The sequence below is a fragment of the Solanum verrucosum genome, unplaced genomic scaffold (assembly GCF_900185275.1).
Source record: "Solanum verrucosum unplaced genomic scaffold, falcon-dt-bn FXZP01000144.1, whole genome shotgun sequence".
In the NCBI taxonomy this organism is placed as follows: Eukaryota; Viridiplantae; Streptophyta; class Magnoliopsida; order Solanales; family Solanaceae; genus Solanum; species Solanum verrucosum.
Window position 1 is genome coordinate 919247 of NW_026020773.1, and position 21812 is coordinate 941058.

At 33.9% G+C, this 21812-nt stretch overlaps 3 protein-coding genes across 3 annotated transcripts; 1 reads left to right on the plus strand and 2 right to left on the minus strand.

Moving 5' to 3' along the window:
* Positions 1–1731: 1731 nt before the first annotated feature.
* LOC125812916 (uncharacterized) lies at positions 1732–11446 on the minus strand. The gene is made up of 14 exons (XM_049492387.1): positions 11175–11446; positions 9141–9424; positions 8188–8362; positions 7355–7438; positions 7034–7275; positions 6397–6613; positions 5710–5789; positions 5340–5424; positions 4730–4861; positions 4511–4624; positions 4383–4430; positions 3947–4031; positions 2655–2711; positions 1732–2108 (listed from the first exon to the last, which is right to left on the minus strand). The coding sequence occupies exons 2-14, from the start codon at positions 9326–9328 to the stop codon at positions 2074–2076; spliced, it is 1542 nt and encodes a 513-aa protein (XP_049348344.1). The 5' UTR covers positions 9329–9424; positions 11175–11446; the 3' UTR covers positions 1732–2073.
* Positions 11447–14358: 2912 nt separating this feature from the next.
* On the minus strand, positions 14359–17508 carry LOC125812969 (uncharacterized protein At1g03900-like). Its single transcript, XM_049492449.1, has 3 exons — positions 16966–17508; positions 15510–15770; positions 14359–14767 (listed from the first exon to the last, which is right to left on the minus strand). Exons 1-3 carry the CDS (start codon positions 17455–17457, stop codon positions 14696–14698), a joined length of 825 nt encoding a protein of 274 aa, XP_049348406.1. The 5' UTR covers positions 17458–17508; the 3' UTR covers positions 14359–14695.
* Positions 17509–18520: 1012 nt separating this feature from the next.
* LOC125812909 (H/ACA ribonucleoprotein complex subunit 3-like protein) lies at positions 18521–21167 on the plus strand. The gene is made up of 4 exons (XM_049492376.1): positions 18521–18597; positions 19699–19770; positions 20669–20711; positions 20829–21167. The coding sequence occupies exons 2-4, from the start codon at positions 19717–19719 to the stop codon at positions 20924–20926; spliced, it is 195 nt and encodes a 64-aa protein (XP_049348333.1). The 5' UTR covers positions 18521–18597; positions 19699–19716; the 3' UTR covers positions 20927–21167.
* Positions 21168–21812: the final 645 nt, after the last annotated feature.

Here is a 21812-nt window from a genome sequence, read left to right on the forward strand (position 1 = left end):
TGTTTCATTGTCTATATTTGTATTTTCAAAAAGTGGTACAAACATTTAATTCATCAATTGCAAAAGTTTTTCTCCTATTCAAGGCTACATACATAATCAAAATATTATACATCTTATATAATTAGTTGCGTACTTGATAAGTTAATTAAATGTTAAAAACACATCTCTTGGAGTTCAATGAAATAACGTATGTCGCTCAAACAATTTGGATTAAATGATTTCCTGGCAAGTCCCTTATTCAAAATCATTCTCAATCAATGAGACTACTTTGATAGCCAAAAGTCATATTTTGTTCTTTATGTTTCAATCAATATGGGTAAAAAAAATAAAATTTGCGACTTTTAATCTAATGTTTATAAGGAGATAATTATTTCATTAATATTTGATTAATATTGATTCATCCTACTTTGAGGGGTAATTCATTGACTCCAATCCAACATTTGAACCCCAAACTTTTGATTAAGGTTGAGTAAAATACTTACCATCCCACTACATTCCTTTATTTTTTGGATGTCATTAATCGATGGAATGCCTCGATAAGATAGAAAGTTGAATAACTAAAACTCCAAGGTAGTGTGGAACCACCATAACTTCTAAACACTCAAAAGTCCCTTCTTGGACATCCCATAGATCTTTTAGCCAGTGGAAACTCTATAAAGATCAAAGTCATTTATTTTACAAGTTTAAGAATTATAATCAACATGACACCAATAGTCTAATGATTACATCAAACTCTTGATTAACATATCTTTACTTCAACATAATGATCAAAAGCATAAACATAAACAATAAACACATGTACTCAAAAACAACAATTAATAGCATAAGCATAAATTAATGACTGTAAAAAACTTATCAGGATCTATAATAATAGAATGAAATAGAAAGGAAAATCTTGAGTCCACTGAATGCACATTGTCCCCTTAAAGAAATTCTTCCCCATCCTCTCAGGATAGAACAATTGTATTCACCAATGTATTGATATACAAACAATGGTGTCAGTGAGCCACTCAACATGATCAAAGTATACAAATATTTAATTGTGCAGAAGAAGAAGAAGAAGTCCAGAATTTTTCGTTGTTTTAAAATGAGAGGAAATCCCTCTATTTATAGACAACAAAGGGTAGTGTGAATAAATGTTTATTGTGTCTCATCGGAAAGGTCACAACTTTTAATAAAAGTCACAACTTTTCATAAAAGTCGCAACTTTTCATAAAAGTCGCAATTCTTCATAAAAGTCGCAACTCTTCGTAAAAGTTGCAACTCAAGTCGCAACTCTTTGTAAAACTCGCAACTATTCGTAAAAGCTGCAACTTTTTTATAAAAGTCACAACTTTTCATGAAAGGAAAGACTAATTTTGGAAATAAATAAATTAAAAGGGAATCCTGGTTTGTGGTGGCGCCACGTAGGCATGCCTAGGATTCTCTTTTATATATATATATGTTGTTGAATACACCTCACCAAACTATTAGCCCAACATTATTCTTGTATGTAACTACAACAACAATTACAACTTTTTTGCAGCTAATTCCAGTTTATTTTGTAGTGTGTATATATTGGTATAAACATATGATAGTCGATATTCACTGTTTTGATTACTCCACATTCACTTCATCTAAGGCCAATTAGAGGGGGAGGCACTCGCTATATGGGGTTTTTCTATTTTCAAGGCTCGAATATGAGACTTCTGGTTAAGAGAGGAAAACTAGCATTGAAATGTCATGATTTGTATGTTAAACACTGATTATAACACTAATTGCAAAAGAATATTGATTTACAATATCAAAGATGTTAATTATTACATCTAAATCTTGTAACAAAATTGTAAATTACAATCAATTGTTGAAAAATGCTAAAGAGGACTTGTTTCAAGTAGACAGACAACCTATTTCTCTCAAAATCTTTCAATTCAATAAATAGTTATTTCAGATCATATAGACTCTAACTTACTGTCAAAAACTTGTACTAATTCGCGCTAATGAGCAGATTCAAGGAGCACGCGTAGCTACATTCAGCTTTTTCAGAACTTTGTACGATGCTGAGGCAAGAGATTCAAGCAACTCCTTCGTTGATCACGAGTTCTCTTCTGATGTTTCTGACTCATCCCCTGTTGAATGAAAGACAAAACTTACAAGATCACACTTAACTGAAGTTTCCAAATTGAAATAGTGTGTTTTTTTAGCCAGGAGGTCACAAACATAATGTTGCAGAAATGCAAGATAACAGGTACAATGGACCCAGTGTGGTCCCCAACCTTTCACTAGACCCCGTGCATTATGGGAGCATAGTGCATCGGGTTGCCCTCTTTTAATCTAAAGTTCAAGAGTTGAAGCAAAAGGAAGTATAGTAGAATACGCCCCTCATAGTGAGTGTTGCGTTTCAAGCAAAATACAACACAAGATGACAACAACAACAACATACCCAGTGTAATCCCACAAGACACAAGTGAGATCTGGGGAGGGTGGAGTATACACAACCTTACCCCTACCTTGTGGAGGTAGAAAGATTGTTTCCGATAGAATCCTCACCAAGACTCATTTGACAGACAACTTCCGTTTAATTCACAGAAAATCTAGCGGACAAGAAGAGAAAGAACTCCAAATAGAATCAAGTGAGACTAAACTGTATTGATAAAAGGATAGATAAGTATTACCAAACAATGATTTAATTGTTGGTTTCTTGGGCTTGCCAGTTGTTTTCTCCAGATCAACTGTCAAAAACAAAATGAAACATCGAAGTCAATGATGATCGTAAGTCAAAGCTATATAAGGGTAATTATACCAGAGAAACACTTAAAACATCTAGAAGTTAACGTATACAACAAAAATAAAGAAGGTAAATGCAAAGCAACTAATTGTCCTTTATACTCATGATGTCCGAGACGTTTGAGGGCTCTCAGATATCCAATTATTGAGAATTGAATGACAGAAAACCACAAGGAATGAAATTTATTTTCAAACAACTAGCATCACTTTGTCAAGGAATACTAAATTCGTTAACGTTTCAGTACTCAGAAGACTTCAACTTTAATTAATGGCTTGGTTGGTTGGTACTATCGCAAGAAAGAAATATGCATAATACATGTACAAACACTCAAACTTGGCATGGAACTGCATATAAGCACTCCAACTTTGAGAGTGCACATCTAGATACCTCAACTTGGTCTCAATTGGCAACTAAACACTCCAACTTGTCCCCACTGTATCTCGTGGAGACCCAATGCTGATGGGACACATAAATTTTGGAGGTGTCTTGGATGATCATTTTGTAAGTTGGAGTGTTCAACTGACATAGTGGAGACAAGTTGAGGAGTCTAGATGTGCATACTCAAAGTTTGAGTGTTTAGTTCCTCGTTGAGGCCAAGTTAAAGTGCCTATCTATGTATTATGCAAGAGAAATAAAAGCAGCAAACAGCTACGAGAAGAAATTAACAAAACAAGGTTCAACCATATAATGTATCTTTAAAATTAGAACCTCACTATGTTATTGTGCTTTGATCTCGTGAAATTGGATACCTGTCTTCCTCATCCTAGCGTCTACTTCTAGCTGCCAAATGTGATACCATACTCTAACGACAATATTGCCAAACGAGAATCAGGTCACAACAGCTAGTTTTTCGGAAAGATTTAGCAGGTCCACGAGAGCAAAAGCAAGAGTCGGCTTCAAGAAATATTCATCCATGAAAAAGTGAGAATACAAAATGGTTACATTATTAACTTCATATATTTTATTGTTCCATCCTTGCTTTAATTTAGCACTGCCAGGAGTCAGTTCCACCTTTTCACAGTCCTCTCGATTTCTTGTGCTGGAATGTGTGGGTTAGAAATTTCAATTCCAATTTACACATGTGACATATTGGACATGAAGCTTGATATTTTTCAGATGTTATTAGAGGAGCATGATTAATTGGACATGCGTACGGAGAAGAAGAGATGAAGAAAGTACCCATTCCAGGCACTTGACAATCATTCACGACTTTGAAATTCTTGTACGTGTACCCGACAAAGTTAATGTCCTTAGACGAGAGCATCTGTACAAATGATGGGTAAGAATAAGATAAATAGGAATTACCAAAGGTCACACAAGAAACTGTGAAATCCTTGAGAATGCACATCTAGACACCTCAACTAGTCTCCACTGTGTTAATCGAACACTCCCGACTTAGAAAATGGTCATCTAGGCACCTCCAAAATGCATATGCCACGTCAGCATCGGGTGTCCACAAGACAAAGTGGGATTAGTTGAGGTGTCTAGATGTGCATTCTCAAAGTTGGAATGTTTAGTTGTCAGTTGAGTGCAAGTTAAGGAGTCTATTTATGTATTATGCCTAAATAAAATGTAAAATCAAATGACATGTCCACATGATGATGAGAATGAATACCTTTCTCCATGGACCAGATCTTGACGTACTCTGAGAATGAGATTCAGACTGCGACGCCAACCAAAAGATTTCATAAATGAGTGAAATAATTAAAACTAAAAGTTTAAGAGAACGATGCACAGGGATACCTCTTCAAACTTTTCAAAATTTTGGGTGTCCAATTCATCATTGACTTCCGGAATGAAAGCAGCTTCCATCTGATAGATTTTATCCCAATCTATCCCTTTAAACCACGGGTGGGCCTGAGCGGTGAAAAAGGAAATAGAGAAAAGAAACCACGAGGTTACGGTTGCAGTTAACCCTTAGATCTAATACAGGAACATAGTTTAAGACACACCAGACAACACCTTTATTTCATCTGTGCCGTTGGAACCAAGTCTCTCGGTGACATTGCAAAGAAGTTTGCTTGTAATATCTTTCGCTTCTCGAGATAGCTTTACTTCTTCAGGAAACTTTAAATGATTTTTCCAGTTAACTATCTGCATATGCAATGGTAATTTTTGAGATGATACAATTATGTGGGAGCTTTCATGTAGTATTCTGTGAAGAGAGAAAACTATTTGAAGAATCAATAGAATCTAGTTTATTTTATTTAGAGTTAATGGTAAAACACACACCTAAATTATCACCTTTTCGCGAATTTCATATCTCAACTATCCATTGTTCTATTTACCTACCTAAACTATCACCTTTCCGCAGTTTCAAACCTTGATGTTGAGTTGGCCAAATATTTGTTCACAATCGACACAAGAGCATGTAGGCCAACTCAGCATCGAGGTGTGTTTAAATACAAAGGGAGTGATAGTTGAGGTATGAAAATCGCGAAAAAGTGATAGCTTTGATGTGTTTTTGACATTTAACTTTTTATTTGATAAGGAGAATCAATAGAATCTAAGCATCAAGAAAGCCAAAAAGAAAAAAATGATGGAAAATATACAGGTAGTCATGATTGATCACCTTCCTACAAGTTGACATGGGATCATCAGAATAGAAAGGCGGATAACCGATGAGCATTTCATACATAATAGCGCCAAGCGACCACCTGCAGAATAAAATCAAATCTACAGCAAATGGATACAAAGAGGAGAAAAATATAAAGCATATCAACTATAATCTACCCCCTCCCTTAAAAAAAAAACCAGAAAAAAAGAAAGAGAGGAGAACGAGGCAAGAGTGAATAGAAGAGGTTGGGCATAACGGGTGAAAGAACCACTAGAAATTTTACAACAAGAGCTATTATTATGAAGGACATAAGATAAACGTTCCCAAAATATTAGCAAAAATGTGCATTCAAAGTCCTCATTATAAAATACAGAAGTGTACTAACCAGTCACATTCCATTCCATAACCTTTCTTCTGCAGGACCTCCGGAGCAATATAGTCTGGTGTACCCACTGTAGAATAGGCCTGGATTATGCAAACAACTAGAATTAAATATATGAAGAGAACAGCTTAAGCGAACACTCAAAATCTAAACAAAACCACATAAAAGAATGCTCCTGCTTAAGTCAGCAAGTTAACAGACAACAATTGTTTCATTTTCATTACCGATCAGAGAATGACATACTCCAATAAGATGTGAAGTAGTGTCTGTTGGAAATCTTTCAGAAACTGTAAAGTATTCTTGAAAGCTTGAGGCGTGTCAAAGACGCGGTCCTTAAGGATATTTCACCTAGTATTGGTGTATCCCTCAGAATTCAACAAGCTCTTCTAGTATAAAAACTAGGAGCACAAAAACTAACAAAGATTACAATAAAGAAGAAACTCAACACAACAATAGAATATGGGGAAAAGAACTTCCTTTCCAATCCTTCACTAGACGAGCACATGAGAATATATATATAGATATAAACAAACATCTCATCAAAATGATGAAGATGCCCCGACGGTTTAAGAAGATTAATAGCCATACAGAGACTAAGATTTGATGGCTAATTATGAAGAATAAAGGCAATAAATATGAGAAATGGAAAAAGTACAGTGAATGAGAGTACCCACATGGGGATAAACTTACAAGCATCCTCCTATTTTTCTGCCAGTTTTCTAGCTGCTCTTGCTGAGTGCGTTTGGGAGCCGTAGGGCTTTCACTCTTGGAACCTCCATTGGCACTATCCCCCACTGAGAAATCCTTCTCTTCAAGAGTACTGCAGTCTAAAGGCTTACATAGTCCAAAATCTGATAGTTTTAAATGACCATATCTATCGAGAAGCAGGTTATCAGGCTTAATGTCTCTGTAACAAATAAAAGGTGGCTGCACAAAGTTAGTGTGCTTTAAAGAAGTCTGAACAAATGAATAGCCTGTTTGTCCAAGCTTCCAAAATCTGCTTAGTTTGAAAAGCGTTTTTTTGTCAGAACTGCTTTTCCAAAAGGTACTTATGGAGAGTAGCAATTTGTGTTTGATTAATTAATTTGAAAAGAACTTTTGCAATATTAGAGCAGTACTTTGTTCTTGGTCAATGTTCCAAAAGTGTTTTAAGCAAAAAGCTAGTTGTTTTAGCTTCCGAAAAACAGCTTTTCTTACTACTCAAAGTCTCAAGCACACTTATTTTTTTAAAATAAGCATTTTTTGTTAAGAAAAGAACACTTTAAACTTCTCAGAAGCTTGTCCAAACAGGCAGCTAAGTACAAAGCATATAAGATCAAATCTCCACCTGTGTATATAGTTATGTTTATGGATAGATTCAATTGCTAAAACAGTTTCCGCAACATAAAATCTGGCTTCGTCTTCAGTCAATATATCCTTCCTCATGAGTAGTGTCATCATATCCCCACCGGGTAGATATTCCATAACAAGATACAGATAATCGTCATCTTGGAAAGAATAATACAGTTTGACAATGCAATCACTGTCCACCTCCGCAAGAAGATTCCTTTCAGCTTTCACATGCTCAACCTAATACGAAAAGCTAAAGACTCAGTAAATATAGCGGTAGAATTGGGAGTTGCATTTGATGACCATATACTCCACGTACCTGTCCTCTACGAAGCATTTCTGATTTCTTTAGCTTCTTCATTGCATATACCTGACCAGTTGTTTTTTCTCTACAAATTCTGACCTGTAATAATAGAGAAACCAATCATGCAGATTGGCTTTTTTTCCGACAAAGAACTAGCTTTAAGTACCATTAGAAGCATGGCATTAACAACATATTTAACCTATGAATATTAATACCACAAATATACCTCGAGGGATATAGATAAATGCAGGATATTAGTACCATAAACCACAAATATAAATTGCATTGCCACAACATATTATCCTTCCACACTAGTAGCCATAGTCCCGTAGTTTCATGTGCTTCGATTGTTGTATTATTGTGTTGTAGTTATTGTCCTTTTTCCAGAATATTTTGTCTTGCTTCCTATAGTATTTTGTTATGGCTTCTTTACTTCCTCTATTTCTTTTTCCTTGAGACGAGGGTCTATTGGGAACCACTTCTCTACCTCTCAAGGTAGGAGGGTAAGGACTCTCTCCAGACCCTATTTGTTGGATTGCATTGGATATGTTGTTGTTATTGTCATGACATATTACAAAAGATTCTCGATACTGATGCCTTAAAATATTCGGATGATTCACCATGAGGAGCACTAACATGCAATTATCGTCAATATTTTCTCGGAGCATTGGGAAATAGGGAGGTGTAATATTTATTATTTTTACATCCGAATGTTTTACTTCCAAGTACAGAGTTAAGGCAAAAAGAGAGGATCCGGAGAACAGAAAATTACACTAGTAACAGAATAAATATTATACTAGGAACAGATGTGTGAACAGGAACTTAGATGTTTTTGATAGAAACATTACCTCTCCAAATGCACCCTTTCCGATCATCGTTAATAATTCAAAATCATCAGCTCCCATTTTATGCCTCTGGAGTCGCATGTATTCAGTTTCCTTCTTTTCCAAAAATTTCAGTAGGTTAGTTTGATCTTCCTGTGAGACATCGGCGTCTGCCAGCTTTTGTTCTAGTAAAACTCGACTGCAGGCCAAATGAGAATTAGGAAACAAATAGAAATTAAAGCATTATGGATGCCAGAAAGTTCAAATATGTCAAGAATATAATTATTGAACAGAAAAATCCCGTAAAGCTCATTCTTGTAATAATATAATGAGGCTAACCATCCATGCAGAGTATTTCAAAGGAATGGCTGGTACTAACATCTTTAATATTGCTATATTGCACATGATATAATTTTCTTGCAGTCTCTTTGCTATATTTGAAGTCGGCTAAATTGATCCACCACAACTATTTGAGAAGTTCGACTATTTCACAATATATCAATTATACAAGAGTTATAATGATGTACTCCCTCCATTTCAATTTGATAGTCTGGTTTTGACTTGACACAATTTAACAAAGTAAAGAAGACTTTTGAATCTTGTGGTCGTAAACTAAAGATATGTTGAATGTACCAAAATGGCATTTAATCTTGTGGTCTTAAAAATGTCACGTGGAAAATTGAAATTAAAGAGTTGTCAAGAAAGGAAAGAAACATTCTTTTTAAACAGACTAAAAAGGAAATTAAGACAAACAAATTGAAACGGAGGGAGTAACATTTAAATCAAGAAAACAGCATGCCCATATCTGAATCTAGATTCAAGTGTTGAATTTCAACTCATCATGGCAACTGCATGCCTCTCCGTCTATGGAGGAACATGTCTCTAATGAAATTAATGAACAAAGTAATATTGCATAAAGGAGAAAGTCTAGTAACTAAAGGGAAGTCGTAAAACAAAAGTATCATCTATTGTCGTACCGCTCTTTTCTCTCCTGCAAATTTTTCATCTGCTCCTTGTAATGTTTCTCAATGTATTGTTTTGCTGCAGCAACCCTTTGCTTTGTTATATTGGAAGCCTCTTCGGCTGACGGTGGCTTGCCATCACCGGCCATTGGATCCTTCTTGGTTGATGACAATTTTTGGAACCAACCTCTTGCTGAATCCATTCACATATCCTCAGCACATGAAGCAACACATAAGGAATCCTCGAACCAGATACTCATTGTAATCCGACTTACAATCATACCCTCCGAAGTGAAAACCTATTAACAAATTGTTGAACAAACACATAAGCAAAAGCATAAAATTAACAATTAAATATACCAAAGTCATCAGTTCTTTTGACAATAAACAGCAGTTAAATCCAACTTTTTTTTTTAGGTATTCCACCGAAATCAAAATTATTCTGGACTGTCATAACTAACAGAAACTTATATCGGAACCAAACACTTTGGCCAGACGGAAATGAACAATGACGAAATGGATTCAGTGCTGAACATATCAAAATCATCTGCTTTTCACAAAAACAGTAGTCAACTCCAACATTTTTTTGTTCCACTGAGTTCAAGATTTCATTTCGAACCATCATAATTACCAAAAACACATATAGGAATCAACTCAATGCAGAACATACCAAAGCCATCGTTTCTTCTCATTAGTTAAATCCAACTTTAGTCTGGTTTCCACCTAAATCAAGATATTACCAAACGCAGAACCTCAACAAAACATATCATGAAAAAATAATAAACTATTCCACTCATAAACATACTCAAAATATGATTATGAAAGCAGCTGATTCGATCCAATCCAATCTTCGTTAATGAGGTGATTTTCATCAAAGATTAAGTCTTTCTTGCAAATTAAAACAACCCCACCAAGGAAATGAAGAATCTTGCAAACTCATATTCAAACTATAAGTGCTACAAAGTCATTTTCTTTTATCATTAGTTAAATGCTGAACATACCAAAATCAAGATTTTCCCAAACTTGCAAACTCATTTTTCACTCTATTTTGAAAAATCCAAACAAAATACTCACACCCACATCGCATTTGTTTCATACACAAATAAAGAATTCATATATTCGATCTCCGTATTCTAGACCTCACCTATGAGATTACATTGGGTTTGTTGTTGTTGATCTCCATATTACAAAAGAATATGGAAAAAGAACCAAAACGGATTGTGATTCAGATCATCAGCAAAACAAACCCACCAAGGAAAAAGAACAATCTTTCAAACTCACATTCATTGCTGAGGATCTTCAAAGTCATAAAACATAAATATGTCATTTCAATTGGCTTCAGGTGGCATTTATGTCTTCCAACTTTGGATGTGCACAATTAGACACTTAAATTTGTATAAAACATTCTACGTGACATAATACACGTGGAACACCACATAGGACAAGTTTAAATGTCTACTTAAGCACACTCAAAGTTGGAGGGCGTAGATGCCAGCGGAAGCCAAGTTAAAAGACATACTTATGTATTATATCCATTTTGAAACTATGAATACATGCAAATTTGGCTAACTTTTAACACTATTTAGAAGAATCCAAACAAAATACCCACACCCAAATCAGTCATCACACTTGTTTCATACCCAAATGAAGAATTCATAAATCCAATCTCAACATTACAAAAGAATATGAAAAAAGAACCAAAATAGATTGTGATTCGGAAACCATAAACTAAAAATCCTGACTCCGCCTCCCGCCTCTAAATCCAATCATCACTAATACAGATGCAATCTTCATCAAAGATCAAAACTTTATTTCAAATCAAAGCAACCCCACAAAGGAAAATTACCAATCTTGGAAACTCACAATTCAAATTATGAAAAAAAGTTGCAATTTTTGACAAATTTTTATTCCATTATAAAGACCGAGAAAACAAAATACCCACACACATATTATAACAAACTTGCCCACATGATTAATAAAAAGCATAGCATAAGAAAATTAAATAACATAAATGCAAAACAATATGAAAAAAACAATATTTGAGCTTACCCACAAATCTTTTGTGATGGAGAAGAAGATTGAGAGATACAATAATATTCAGATTGATTAAAAATGGTGTAAATTTTTTTGTTTATATATATGAAATATGGACAAATAGAATTTGTATTATTATGTAGTAATGTTTTTCTCTTTCTTTTTCTTTTTTTTTGTTGTTGTTTTTTGAAGTAAGAAGTAAAAAAATGGGGGAAAGAAGAAGAAGACAGTTAACCGGCAGTTTCTCTGGTTACAAGTGATTTTGGAAAGCTATTGGATTAGCTTCCTCCCATTCCCTATTTATTCTTTTTTTTTTTTGTGTATATTTATGTCACTCGTTAATAGTTGGGCGTGTTTATATTAGGTATAAGATATTAATGTATCTTATAGCTTGATTTCAGCTGATAAAATAGACATTTAAATTTGTATAAAGTTGAACAAGTAGACACATATGACAAGTGTGTCTATTTGTTCAACTTTTGAATAGTTTAATTGTCTGCTTGTATCAGGGTCGTCTTAACCCCTAGGCCACTAAAACCATTGCTTGTGGCTCCATATATTTTGAGGCCCCATTTTTGAAAAAACAATTACTTATATATATTTATTTATTTTTGTAAAAATAAATTATATGTACTATGAATGTTATGATTTCTGCTAAGAAAATTGCATATGAGATGAAAATAAACCTGAATTTCTTAAGAAACAATTTGATGAAAATATAGATAGCGAAATCACTAAGTCCCTTGAAGAATCTTTTAGAGTTTATTGTTTTATATATGTAGGGTAGATCAAACTATTTTTTCACTTCAACATAGATTTGAACCAATTGAAGCATATGGAAATATTTTTGATTTCTTATTTAGTGGTAAAATATTGAGATCACTAGATGATGAGAATTTTAAAAATATTGTCTTAACATTGAACTTTCTTTAACATGTAATAGATGGTTTAGATTTATTTTTTGAATTAAAAGTGTTAAGGGAAATAATACAAGTAGAAGATAATGATCTAATGAAGATACTCAATCAAATAAAAAGACTTGATTCTTTTCGAAATACACATATTATTTATAATACTGTTAACAGTTCTTGTATCCGTTGCCTCGGCCGAAAGAAGTTTTTTCGAAATTAAAATTGATTAAATTTTCTTTAAGATCAACAATGTCTCAAGAGAGATTGAATATATTAGTTATATTACCATTTGAAAAAGATTTATTAAAACAAATTGATTATAAAATATAATCTAATGACTCGCATCTAAAATATCTAGAAAAGTAGATTTTAAATAAAAGTATATATGATGAAAAAAATAAAATATTAGGGATCCTCTCTTCAGTTTCGCTTTAGGCCCCCAATGTTGTTGAGTCGGCCCTGGCTTGTACGTGCACAGTCAAAGTTGGAGAACACAAATATTAGTGGCATAATACATAAACATAACCCTTAACTTGGCTTCAGCGGACAACTATATGCCCTCCAACTTTGAGTGTACACAAGTAAACACTTAAACTTGTATAAAATTAAACAAATAGACACATGTGTCTACATGACATAATACACGTTGGACACAAAATTGCCACATAGATTGCCATGTAGGACGAATGTGTCTATTTGTTCAATTTTATACAAGTTTAAGTGCCTACTTGTGCACACCCAAAGTTAAAAGTCATAGTTATCAGCTTACGCCAAGTTAAGGGTCATGTTTATGTATTATGTCAATATTAGTTGAGGGAAAGTTAAAAAGGCACATATTTTTATATTACTATCGTGATCATTTGTATATATTCATGTCAATTATCACTAACCGTTCAAATAACCGATCTTAGAATATAAAAAAAAATACATGTGTTGTTCAATTAAATGATTCACGTCACCCAATATGTCTTGCTTTTTCAATTTTTTAATTTATAAAAACTTTGAAAAGCAATAGGATTTGTCTTTTTTTTTTAAGAATAGATGGTAGCGTTCATTCAATCTTAATTCAACACGAAAATAGATGGGATGAAATTTTGATTCAAAAAGATAAATTGCACAATGTGCGCATTTGATCATATGAAAGTGCGTGAGCATATCAACTACTTTTATGAATTAAAAAAATAAAGACTGTCAAATAAAAAAATGTACATGAGAGCAACTAATTTTTGTGTTAGTTGACAAGAAATAATTTATCCACTTTAATGACTTAAAAACAATTAAAATGTTTTTTCATGATATATTGTCTTCCTTGCACGATGTTCACTTGTCACTATATTTTAATATTGATACTAGATAGAAGCGGTTAGAAGCAAATAGTTGTTTGTCGACATGACATGTGTAACTAAGAGTATTTTTGGAAATTCAGTATTTTTTTATTCAATTTATTTGTTTTACTTTCTTTTCAATCCTATAAAAATTATCGAAAAAGTCCTATAAATCATAATAATCAATAATTTAAAATATTTTATAAACATAACAAATATTGAGGCGATGCTGACACGAACTTATGTATATAGTTGTTCATCCCTAAGGAATTATATTAATGTAAAGTTGTTAGAGCAACGATTTATTCTTAAATTCGAAAAGTTAATATATGTGGTTTTAGTCTTTGAATATAGTCTTAGTAAGAGGTGAAAGAGTTGAAAAAATTCACATGATGTGAGATATTATGTCGTGCCAAATTTTTTTCGATGTTCTCATAATGAAGAAGCATCAACAAGGATGTTTGAGTGTGATGTAGATTTTTATCTAAGATTTATATCATTTAACGTGTCATATGAATAGCCAGAAACACATGAAGTGTCTTGATGACCTAATAACTAACATTTCGTAAGTATTAAAAATGTCTTGTATTTATTATACTAAATTATTTGCACCTAAGCCCGAGCAATATAGAATTGTCGATATCACTAAACTTAACAACACTTGAAACATATCACATGGCAACTTGAACTTAGGGAATAATGAGGTTCATTGCACCCATTCATAACCAATGTGATTCATTCCCTATTTCACAACAATGAGTGATTCTAATAGGAACAAGAATAGATATTATTAAAAATACCCCAAAAACCTCGTATTCGTAAGAATAAAGACCACAATATTAAGAATTGCGGATTCAAATCACAAAGAGAGCAAAAAAGGATTGGAAGCTCCTCGAAAGGGGTTTAAAAAATAATAAATCACTCTGAACATTTGTGTAAAATAAATATTCATCTTTTATTAGATTTAGAGCAGAAGAGTACAATTAAGACATGTCAAGCAAGTATAAACACAATTATCTTACAAGAAATGGGGAACTAGTAACATAAACATTTTCTCATTCTTTCAAATTTGGGGAGCCTTGGCACAACGGCACATGACTAGGAGATCACGGATTCAAATTGTGGAAAGAACCACTAGTAGAAATGCAGGGTATGCCAAATGTGACCTGGCTCTTCTCCAAACCCTAGAGGGAGCTTAGTGTACCCAACCTGCCCTTTAATTTGGATATATAGACTATAGTCTTCTATCCTAGTACAACAACAAGCATATGTCTCGTCAATATTTAACACGCTCAAAATATCAAAATGCTGCCCATCCAGCTGCTGTGGTCTTCTTGCTCGAACCAGATCCAGTGGCCGAAGGAAGGCTCCTCTGTAGAAATCCACAAGGAAATGTTGCTCACTTAAAGATGAAAGGATTGTTCATGATGCAGTGGGTAGCAAATACATCTTCCGTTCACTTTTACTTTTCACGTGACGAGTAAAAGTGAACGGAAGAGTAATTAAAAAATGTCTATCACATATATCACCAAAGTTCAAGATAAATAAAACATGACTGATGACACATGCCAAAGCTATAATTTTCAAACCTATGTAACTGAATCATCCGCTAAGATGCTTGTCTTTCTTCTTTGAATAGATCAACACCTTCTCACAAAGACTAGAAGTGTGAAAACACCTTCTATTTCAAGCCTTCCATATCCTAAAATTTGTCTTCAATATTTGCAAAAGGATTGTTTACTAGAATAGATAACAATAGTTAAAATGAAGAAGACAAAAGAACACTAGGTGATTTCTTTCCATTTGCCTAAACCTTGGTGGACAGAATTACCCGGTACCTGTGTTGTAGGGGGTAGCAAGTATCCGTGGAACAGTTGAGGTACACACGAGCTGGTCCGAACAGCAAAGCCCACCATTATCAGTTTTTAAAAAAGAAGTAGACAAACAATCCCAAACGTCTCCCACATGATTTTGTCGATCAAGAAAAATATGAGCAATTATCCACCAATTGAAGGGGGCATTAACAAAGGATCTCTGGATTGACTTATGGTTTAGCAATATGCAAAGAACTACAATACTAGGAAGTATTATAAATGGCAAGGAACTGACAATACCTCAAGTTGAGAGAGATTGGAAAATGGATCACTGGATTGCCTAGAACTTCCATTTGGCCCCTTGAGTGCAATACTGGCATTGGTAGAAGTCTTCCAAGAAATAGCTGGATCATTCGGAGGGGGTGGAAGAGGAGACCTGATCTTGTTAGCTCCGCTAGGAGGTGGCGCAATGGCAATGGCCTTTGATTGAACAGCAGCAGAAAGCATGCCCGTTCCACTAGATGATTTGTTCTTCACGTTTATCCTGATGGTTTCACCTTCCTAGGAACCAAACTATCGAAAGTTACTCATTTAGATGAATAACTGAGTAACTAACTGCATTAGAGGACAAACCACTACAACTCAGGAATAGAGTGAAACAATCACTAACTGGAAATCACTTAATGAAAAAGAAACAATGATATGGACAACACTCAATGAGCAAGATGATAAAAAAACTGAAGAAATAAGTTGCATACAGAGAAAACCATCTTACTGGAACGGATTTAGGTATACATTAACACAACACCATACTTAACAACCTCTAATTATAACAAAGCACTCAATTTTCAATTCACGGAATGAGATTGGTGAAGGATCCAAGCAATTCAAGCCCCCAAACTCAATCCGAGACTCAAGAGTAATATGATTGCTCCCAAACTCTAGTCAAACTGCATTTTAATCTATTGTGAACTCATTCACAAGTACACAATTGAAACATATTTCCAATTTGAAATGTTAAGTGCATGTTTAGAGGCTAGTTCTTTCTAATCCCCACCATCCCCTCTCATAAAACATTTAGAAGAAAACACTCAATCAACTACATTTTAATCACAAATTAGATGGGAGTTAGCTACATGAATTTTCTGTATCTATTCCAGTCTATCAAATTTTAAAAAGGGAGGAAAGGGAGCTTTTTTTGAATCCACAGGGTTCACATCCTATTTTCAGTTTTGATGACCGTTTACTCAGAATCATATATTCGTTCAACTTCAAACTAAGCTGCTTATAGTTGATTACGGATTTAGTCAGACCAAGCTGCAATCTTGGCACAAATTCAGTCAAATTAAGCCTAGTAAAATTTATCACAAATCAAATTCCAAAAATCACAACTTCAAAATCTATGGGCCCTGCAGCCAAATGCACACTAAGGTTCTAACACTACTCAATTAACTACAGAGAAACACAAGGCATTAGCAAGGAGGAATCTACAAGCTCATTGTGGCGTTCTCATAAATTCGAACTACTATTAAAAATTACATACTGACATATCCAAAAAGACAATATGTTCAGTTATATTGCTCCGACTCTCCAAAAATGCCACGGCAACCATGTTCAATCCTCCAAATATGCTCATTTCAAAGGATCCATAAAGCATCCAAGCAAAATTTTTGAAGAGTACGATCAACATATTATCTCCAGTACTACTACTCATCATTAAGTACAATAACTACATTATCAACCAAAATTCAAATACCTTTAATCGATGATTAACAGCAGGATGAATATCAATATGACCATCACTACCCGTCTCAGCTTGATCACCATCCTTCTCTGCATCTCTCTTCACATACTTCTCATGATCCGATAACGCTACATTGAAATCAAACGCTTCATTCCTCTCGCTAAACCCTAACCCTATAAACGCATGCTTCCCTGTACCATCTTCGATCTTCAACACAAAGTACCTCGACGAATCAAGCACCGATTCCACCGAACTCTCCCTCTGTCCCGGCGGCACGAAACAAGCTGCGAACAACTCGCCGGAATTCGGATCCTCTAATCGGATCTCGCACCGATCCTTACATGATACAACCCGGAGCCGACCCGACCAGATCTTGTCGGTTTGGAGCCACTCGCCGCATTTGTATCCGCCGGAGGTTGGCCGGGGAGGAATTTTGAAGACGTTAACTTCACGCACTACTAAGAGCGTGTGCTCGAAGGATTCTTCATCCTCTTCAAACGACATCGTTTTGGGTGAGTAGTTTGAAGTGAAGCAAAAAGAGATGAGAATAGATATATATAAAAGAAAAAATATGGTGGGAAAATGGTGGAAGGAAAAAAAAAAAAAAAAAAGGAAGAAGTGAATTTTAAGGGAGTTAAAGATATTGAGATTTCAACTAATTTAAAGGTGGCAATTTTTTTTGAATTTATGGTGGATTTGGTATGAAATCCAATATATTTGATGGTTGGTCAAAAATATTTTCTAAAAAAGAAAAATGATATATGTTATAAGAATCTTGTTTCATAAGATTGAATTGGACAAAGCAAATAGAGTGTTTGACGGGAAACAATGTCTGCTTTAAGGTAAATTGAATGGCGTCTCGAAAGAAAAATGTTTTTACCTGCTTTGGTATCAGTTAGAACAATTTGAATATTTTCTATAGCGAAAATAAGCAATCTTACTAAAGAAAAAGGTGCTTGTTGAGTAAGACCGGTTTTCGAGCTCAAGCCTCTTATATAGATCGAGTGCTTGAGTGTGTCTTTTTCTTATGGATCAAGGCATATTTTATTTGATACGTAATTAGTTATGAGATAAGTTATTTGTGTATTAAAAATTATAGTTCATTCTCTCCTCATACCATATCTTATTTGGACAGTAGCATTATTTATTATGTTCAAGTAAAAATTTATTCTAACTCGATAGTTAAATCAAAACAAACTAATTTATGTTTAATTTTTATTATAATAGACATAATATATAAACATGTTTTTTTAATTTGAATTTAGCTAACATCTATGCCTTTCAATCTTAGGTGTGCCCAAATACACACACTATCTATATGGTATAATATGTGCCCTATATGACATAATACACAAATCAACTCAAATATATATCACGTGAGTTGCCATATAAGACACTATCCATTAACTATTTATTCGATTATGTATACTTAAAATTGAAAGAAATAAATCGCCCCGAAAATAGACAACCAACTAATTTTCTTATAATGCAGTCGATACTGCCTGAATTTACTTATTTGCCCTCTATTTATTTTTAGTATTCCTATTATGCCCTTGTTATGTTGGCTCTTTTATTCAGAAGAACCCTAATTGTGACTCTTCTAAGTTCATCTTTGTTCAATATTTCTTTCTGGCGAAACTCAAGGTACTTGCTAAGTTTTTAGTTTATCAAAACCATAAAAAATGAATCTTTTTCTTCATATTCATGTGGGTTATTAATGTTTTTCCATTTTTTACTTTCTCTGTATGTGTTTTTTTAAAATTCATATTCATGTGTTTCTTTGTACTGTTTTTATTATTTTACTTTCTTTGTACGAGTCTTTGTTCTTTCTATTCATGTGGGTTGTTGCTAATTTATCATTTTGAGTGTGTTTGGTATGAAGGAAAATATTTTTCATGGAAAATAAGTGTTCTTGTTGGAACTTGTTTTGTGTTGTTTGGTAAGTAAGTACAAAATACTATTCAAAAGCATGTGTAGGGTTTGAGGTAGGGGTAGGGGTGTGTTTGGTATGAAAGGAAAATGTTTTCCGTGGAAAATAAGTATAGTATGGTTTTAAAACTTGTTTTGTGTTGTTTGATAAGTAAGCAATAAATATTATTCAAAAGCATGTGTATCTAATCTAATTAGACACTATGCGGGTTGAGGTGGGGTTAGCTGAGTAGAGGTGTGTTCGGTGTGAAAGGAAAATGTTTACTGCGGAAAATAAGTGTTTTTTTTAACTTGTTTTGTGTTGTTCGGTAAGTAAGCAATATATATTATTCAGAAGCATGTGTTTCTAATCTAATTAGACACTGTGGGGTTGAGATGGGGGTAGGGGTGTGTTTGGTAAGTAAGCAAAACATGTTATTTCAAAAGCATGTGTATATAATCTAGACATGGGGTTGGTTTGGGGGGTCGGGAACATGTTGTCTATTGAGATAGGGGTGGAATGTGTCATGTGTGAGGATGATGAGGTCCAGGAGACAATCAGTGTTAAATGTCACTGTGAAACTTGTTTTTTAAGTAAATTGTTGTCGTATAGAAAATATTTTTCAAAAATTTTGACCAATCAATGATGAGAACATTGAAAAGAATATTTCCTCTGTACCAAACACACCCTTCACTTTCTCCATTTTCGTACACTTACCAGGAATAATTTTGTAATCTTCCAACTTTCCATGCTATGTGATACCCCCTTCATGGTTGTTCTGGACTAAGAAGATGCTTAGAAACTCAAAATTTCAGTCTTTCTTGTTTTATCTACAGGTAAAGACATAAGCAAAGATGTATCTCCAGTTTTACATTAACGATAATGGTGATAAAGTTTACACCACTAAGGTATGATTCTTGGAGATTTTGAGCATATTAATTAATATATAATCTTTATATTGTTTTAGGACTTCAATAGTGAAGTATGCAAGTTCTTATAGGTACATTTTGTTTGTGTGTAGTTGTGTTTCAACTTGCAAATGGGGTCTTGATTGTTGAATTGAGAACGACAGTTCAACTTTTTCATTATTTTTTTTGCAAGTTAATTACTCATTTGAAAGTAAATTTAAAGTTGATTCAAAACTTTAAATTTTGCATACTTCTTTTTTTTTTTTGGAAAAAAGAACTGCAACAACCCAAACATAACTTGAATGTCCACAAACGTTTTCCTCCTTCAATGTCAAATGCTTTTTCTTTTTCCAGCTTCAACTTCTAATGCTGTCCAAACAGAATCTCTTTTACCCCTTTTCTCAATACTGAAGTTGAGGCGATACAGACGAAAGACATTTCTTATTTTATTATTCCTCAGTGCAGTAAGAATAGTGGTAGGAGAGAACAATGCATCCCTTTTATTGAATTCATTTCTGGTATAAAGATTTGCTTAATATCACACAATGTGTTGCCTCAAGACTTAAAGAATGTCTTGGAAGTGATGTCTGGTTTTGATTTAACACGGAGTTGAAGAAATTCAAAAGTAAACAAACAAATTGAAACTGATGGAGTAACAAATTATGGCACTACTATCAAAATCTTCCATCTAACAAGCTGCAAATTTATATTCAACATAAAAAAGAATGCTCTGCTTCTTGACTGTGAGTGTTGGTTGTTCTATTTCATCTCATTCTCGCCTTGGCTGAACCTCATTTCTTAGATTCTCTTTTTTTCTTTTAGTGAACGTTGGTGTCAGTCTCTTACTTTATATGTCTCAAGTCCTGACGGCTGACCTATGTCGGTTTTACTCGTGCAGAAAGAATCACCACTAGGAAAGGCCACAGAGTCTGCTCACCCAGGTAAAACTTATTCTCTCTCTCGCTGCTCTTCTGTTTGGTGTTTGTCTGTTCGTCTATAGCCAGAACATAGGTGATGCAATTCTTCTGTAACTGATCATTAGCTTTGCTATATTGCAGCCCGGTTTTCACCAGATGATAAATTTTCAAGGCAGAGAGTGCTTCTTAAGAAGCGTTTCGGCTTGCTTCCAACACAAAAACCACCTCAAAAGTACTAGCAACTTTTGCTACAACATATTGTTCTTCTCTCCTTAGTTAAAGCGCGTGTCGTTATTCAAACACTCTTCTTCTCTTATGATAGTTTTCGGTTTGTCTGACTTTAGTTAGTATATCTCTCAATATATGTTGGTATTATTGAGTCTTTATATGTTAGCTGTTTGTCGAAACCAAAAATGTAATAGATTGTAATGTTGCATCTCAACATTGGCAGTATTCTCTCAATATGGTAGTATTAAGTTAGTACTCGCTCTGTCCACTTTTATTTGCTAGTTGTATCAAAAATAGATGTCCATTTTTACTTTGTCCACGTGAAACTTTTCACTAAGGTTTTATTATAAGAAGGGCAAATAAGAGAAAACCCGATAATGATAAGTGTGTGAAGTGATTTAAAGCTTAACGAAGGCTAATTTATCTCTCAATCTTTAACTATGATTAAACGTTATCATTTTTTTTAATTTTTAAAAAAATTATGTTATCAATTTATTGGATTTGGATCAAGGCAATTCTTTTCCCCAACGACAAGCCGCAAGAGTACTATTATTGCCTTTCTATGTATTTTTACTTGTTTATTATACTAAAATGTCTATTTTTACTTATGCAACTTAGAAAATTAAGAGATAATTATTACTTAATTCTCAATTTACTTATATTATTGACTATGAAAAAGGGTCACAAGTACCTTCAAATTATTCGAAATAGAGCACATATACCCTAAATTTGTTTTTGATCTCAAAACTACCCCTCCAGTCTAACTAATAAAAAATGTATGAAGACTTAGATAAAAGAATTAACACAAGGGCAAAGTTGGACAATATAAGGAAACAAGGGCAAAATTGACATTTTACCTTCAATAATTTGGGAATATAATGAATTTTATTTTGTGTT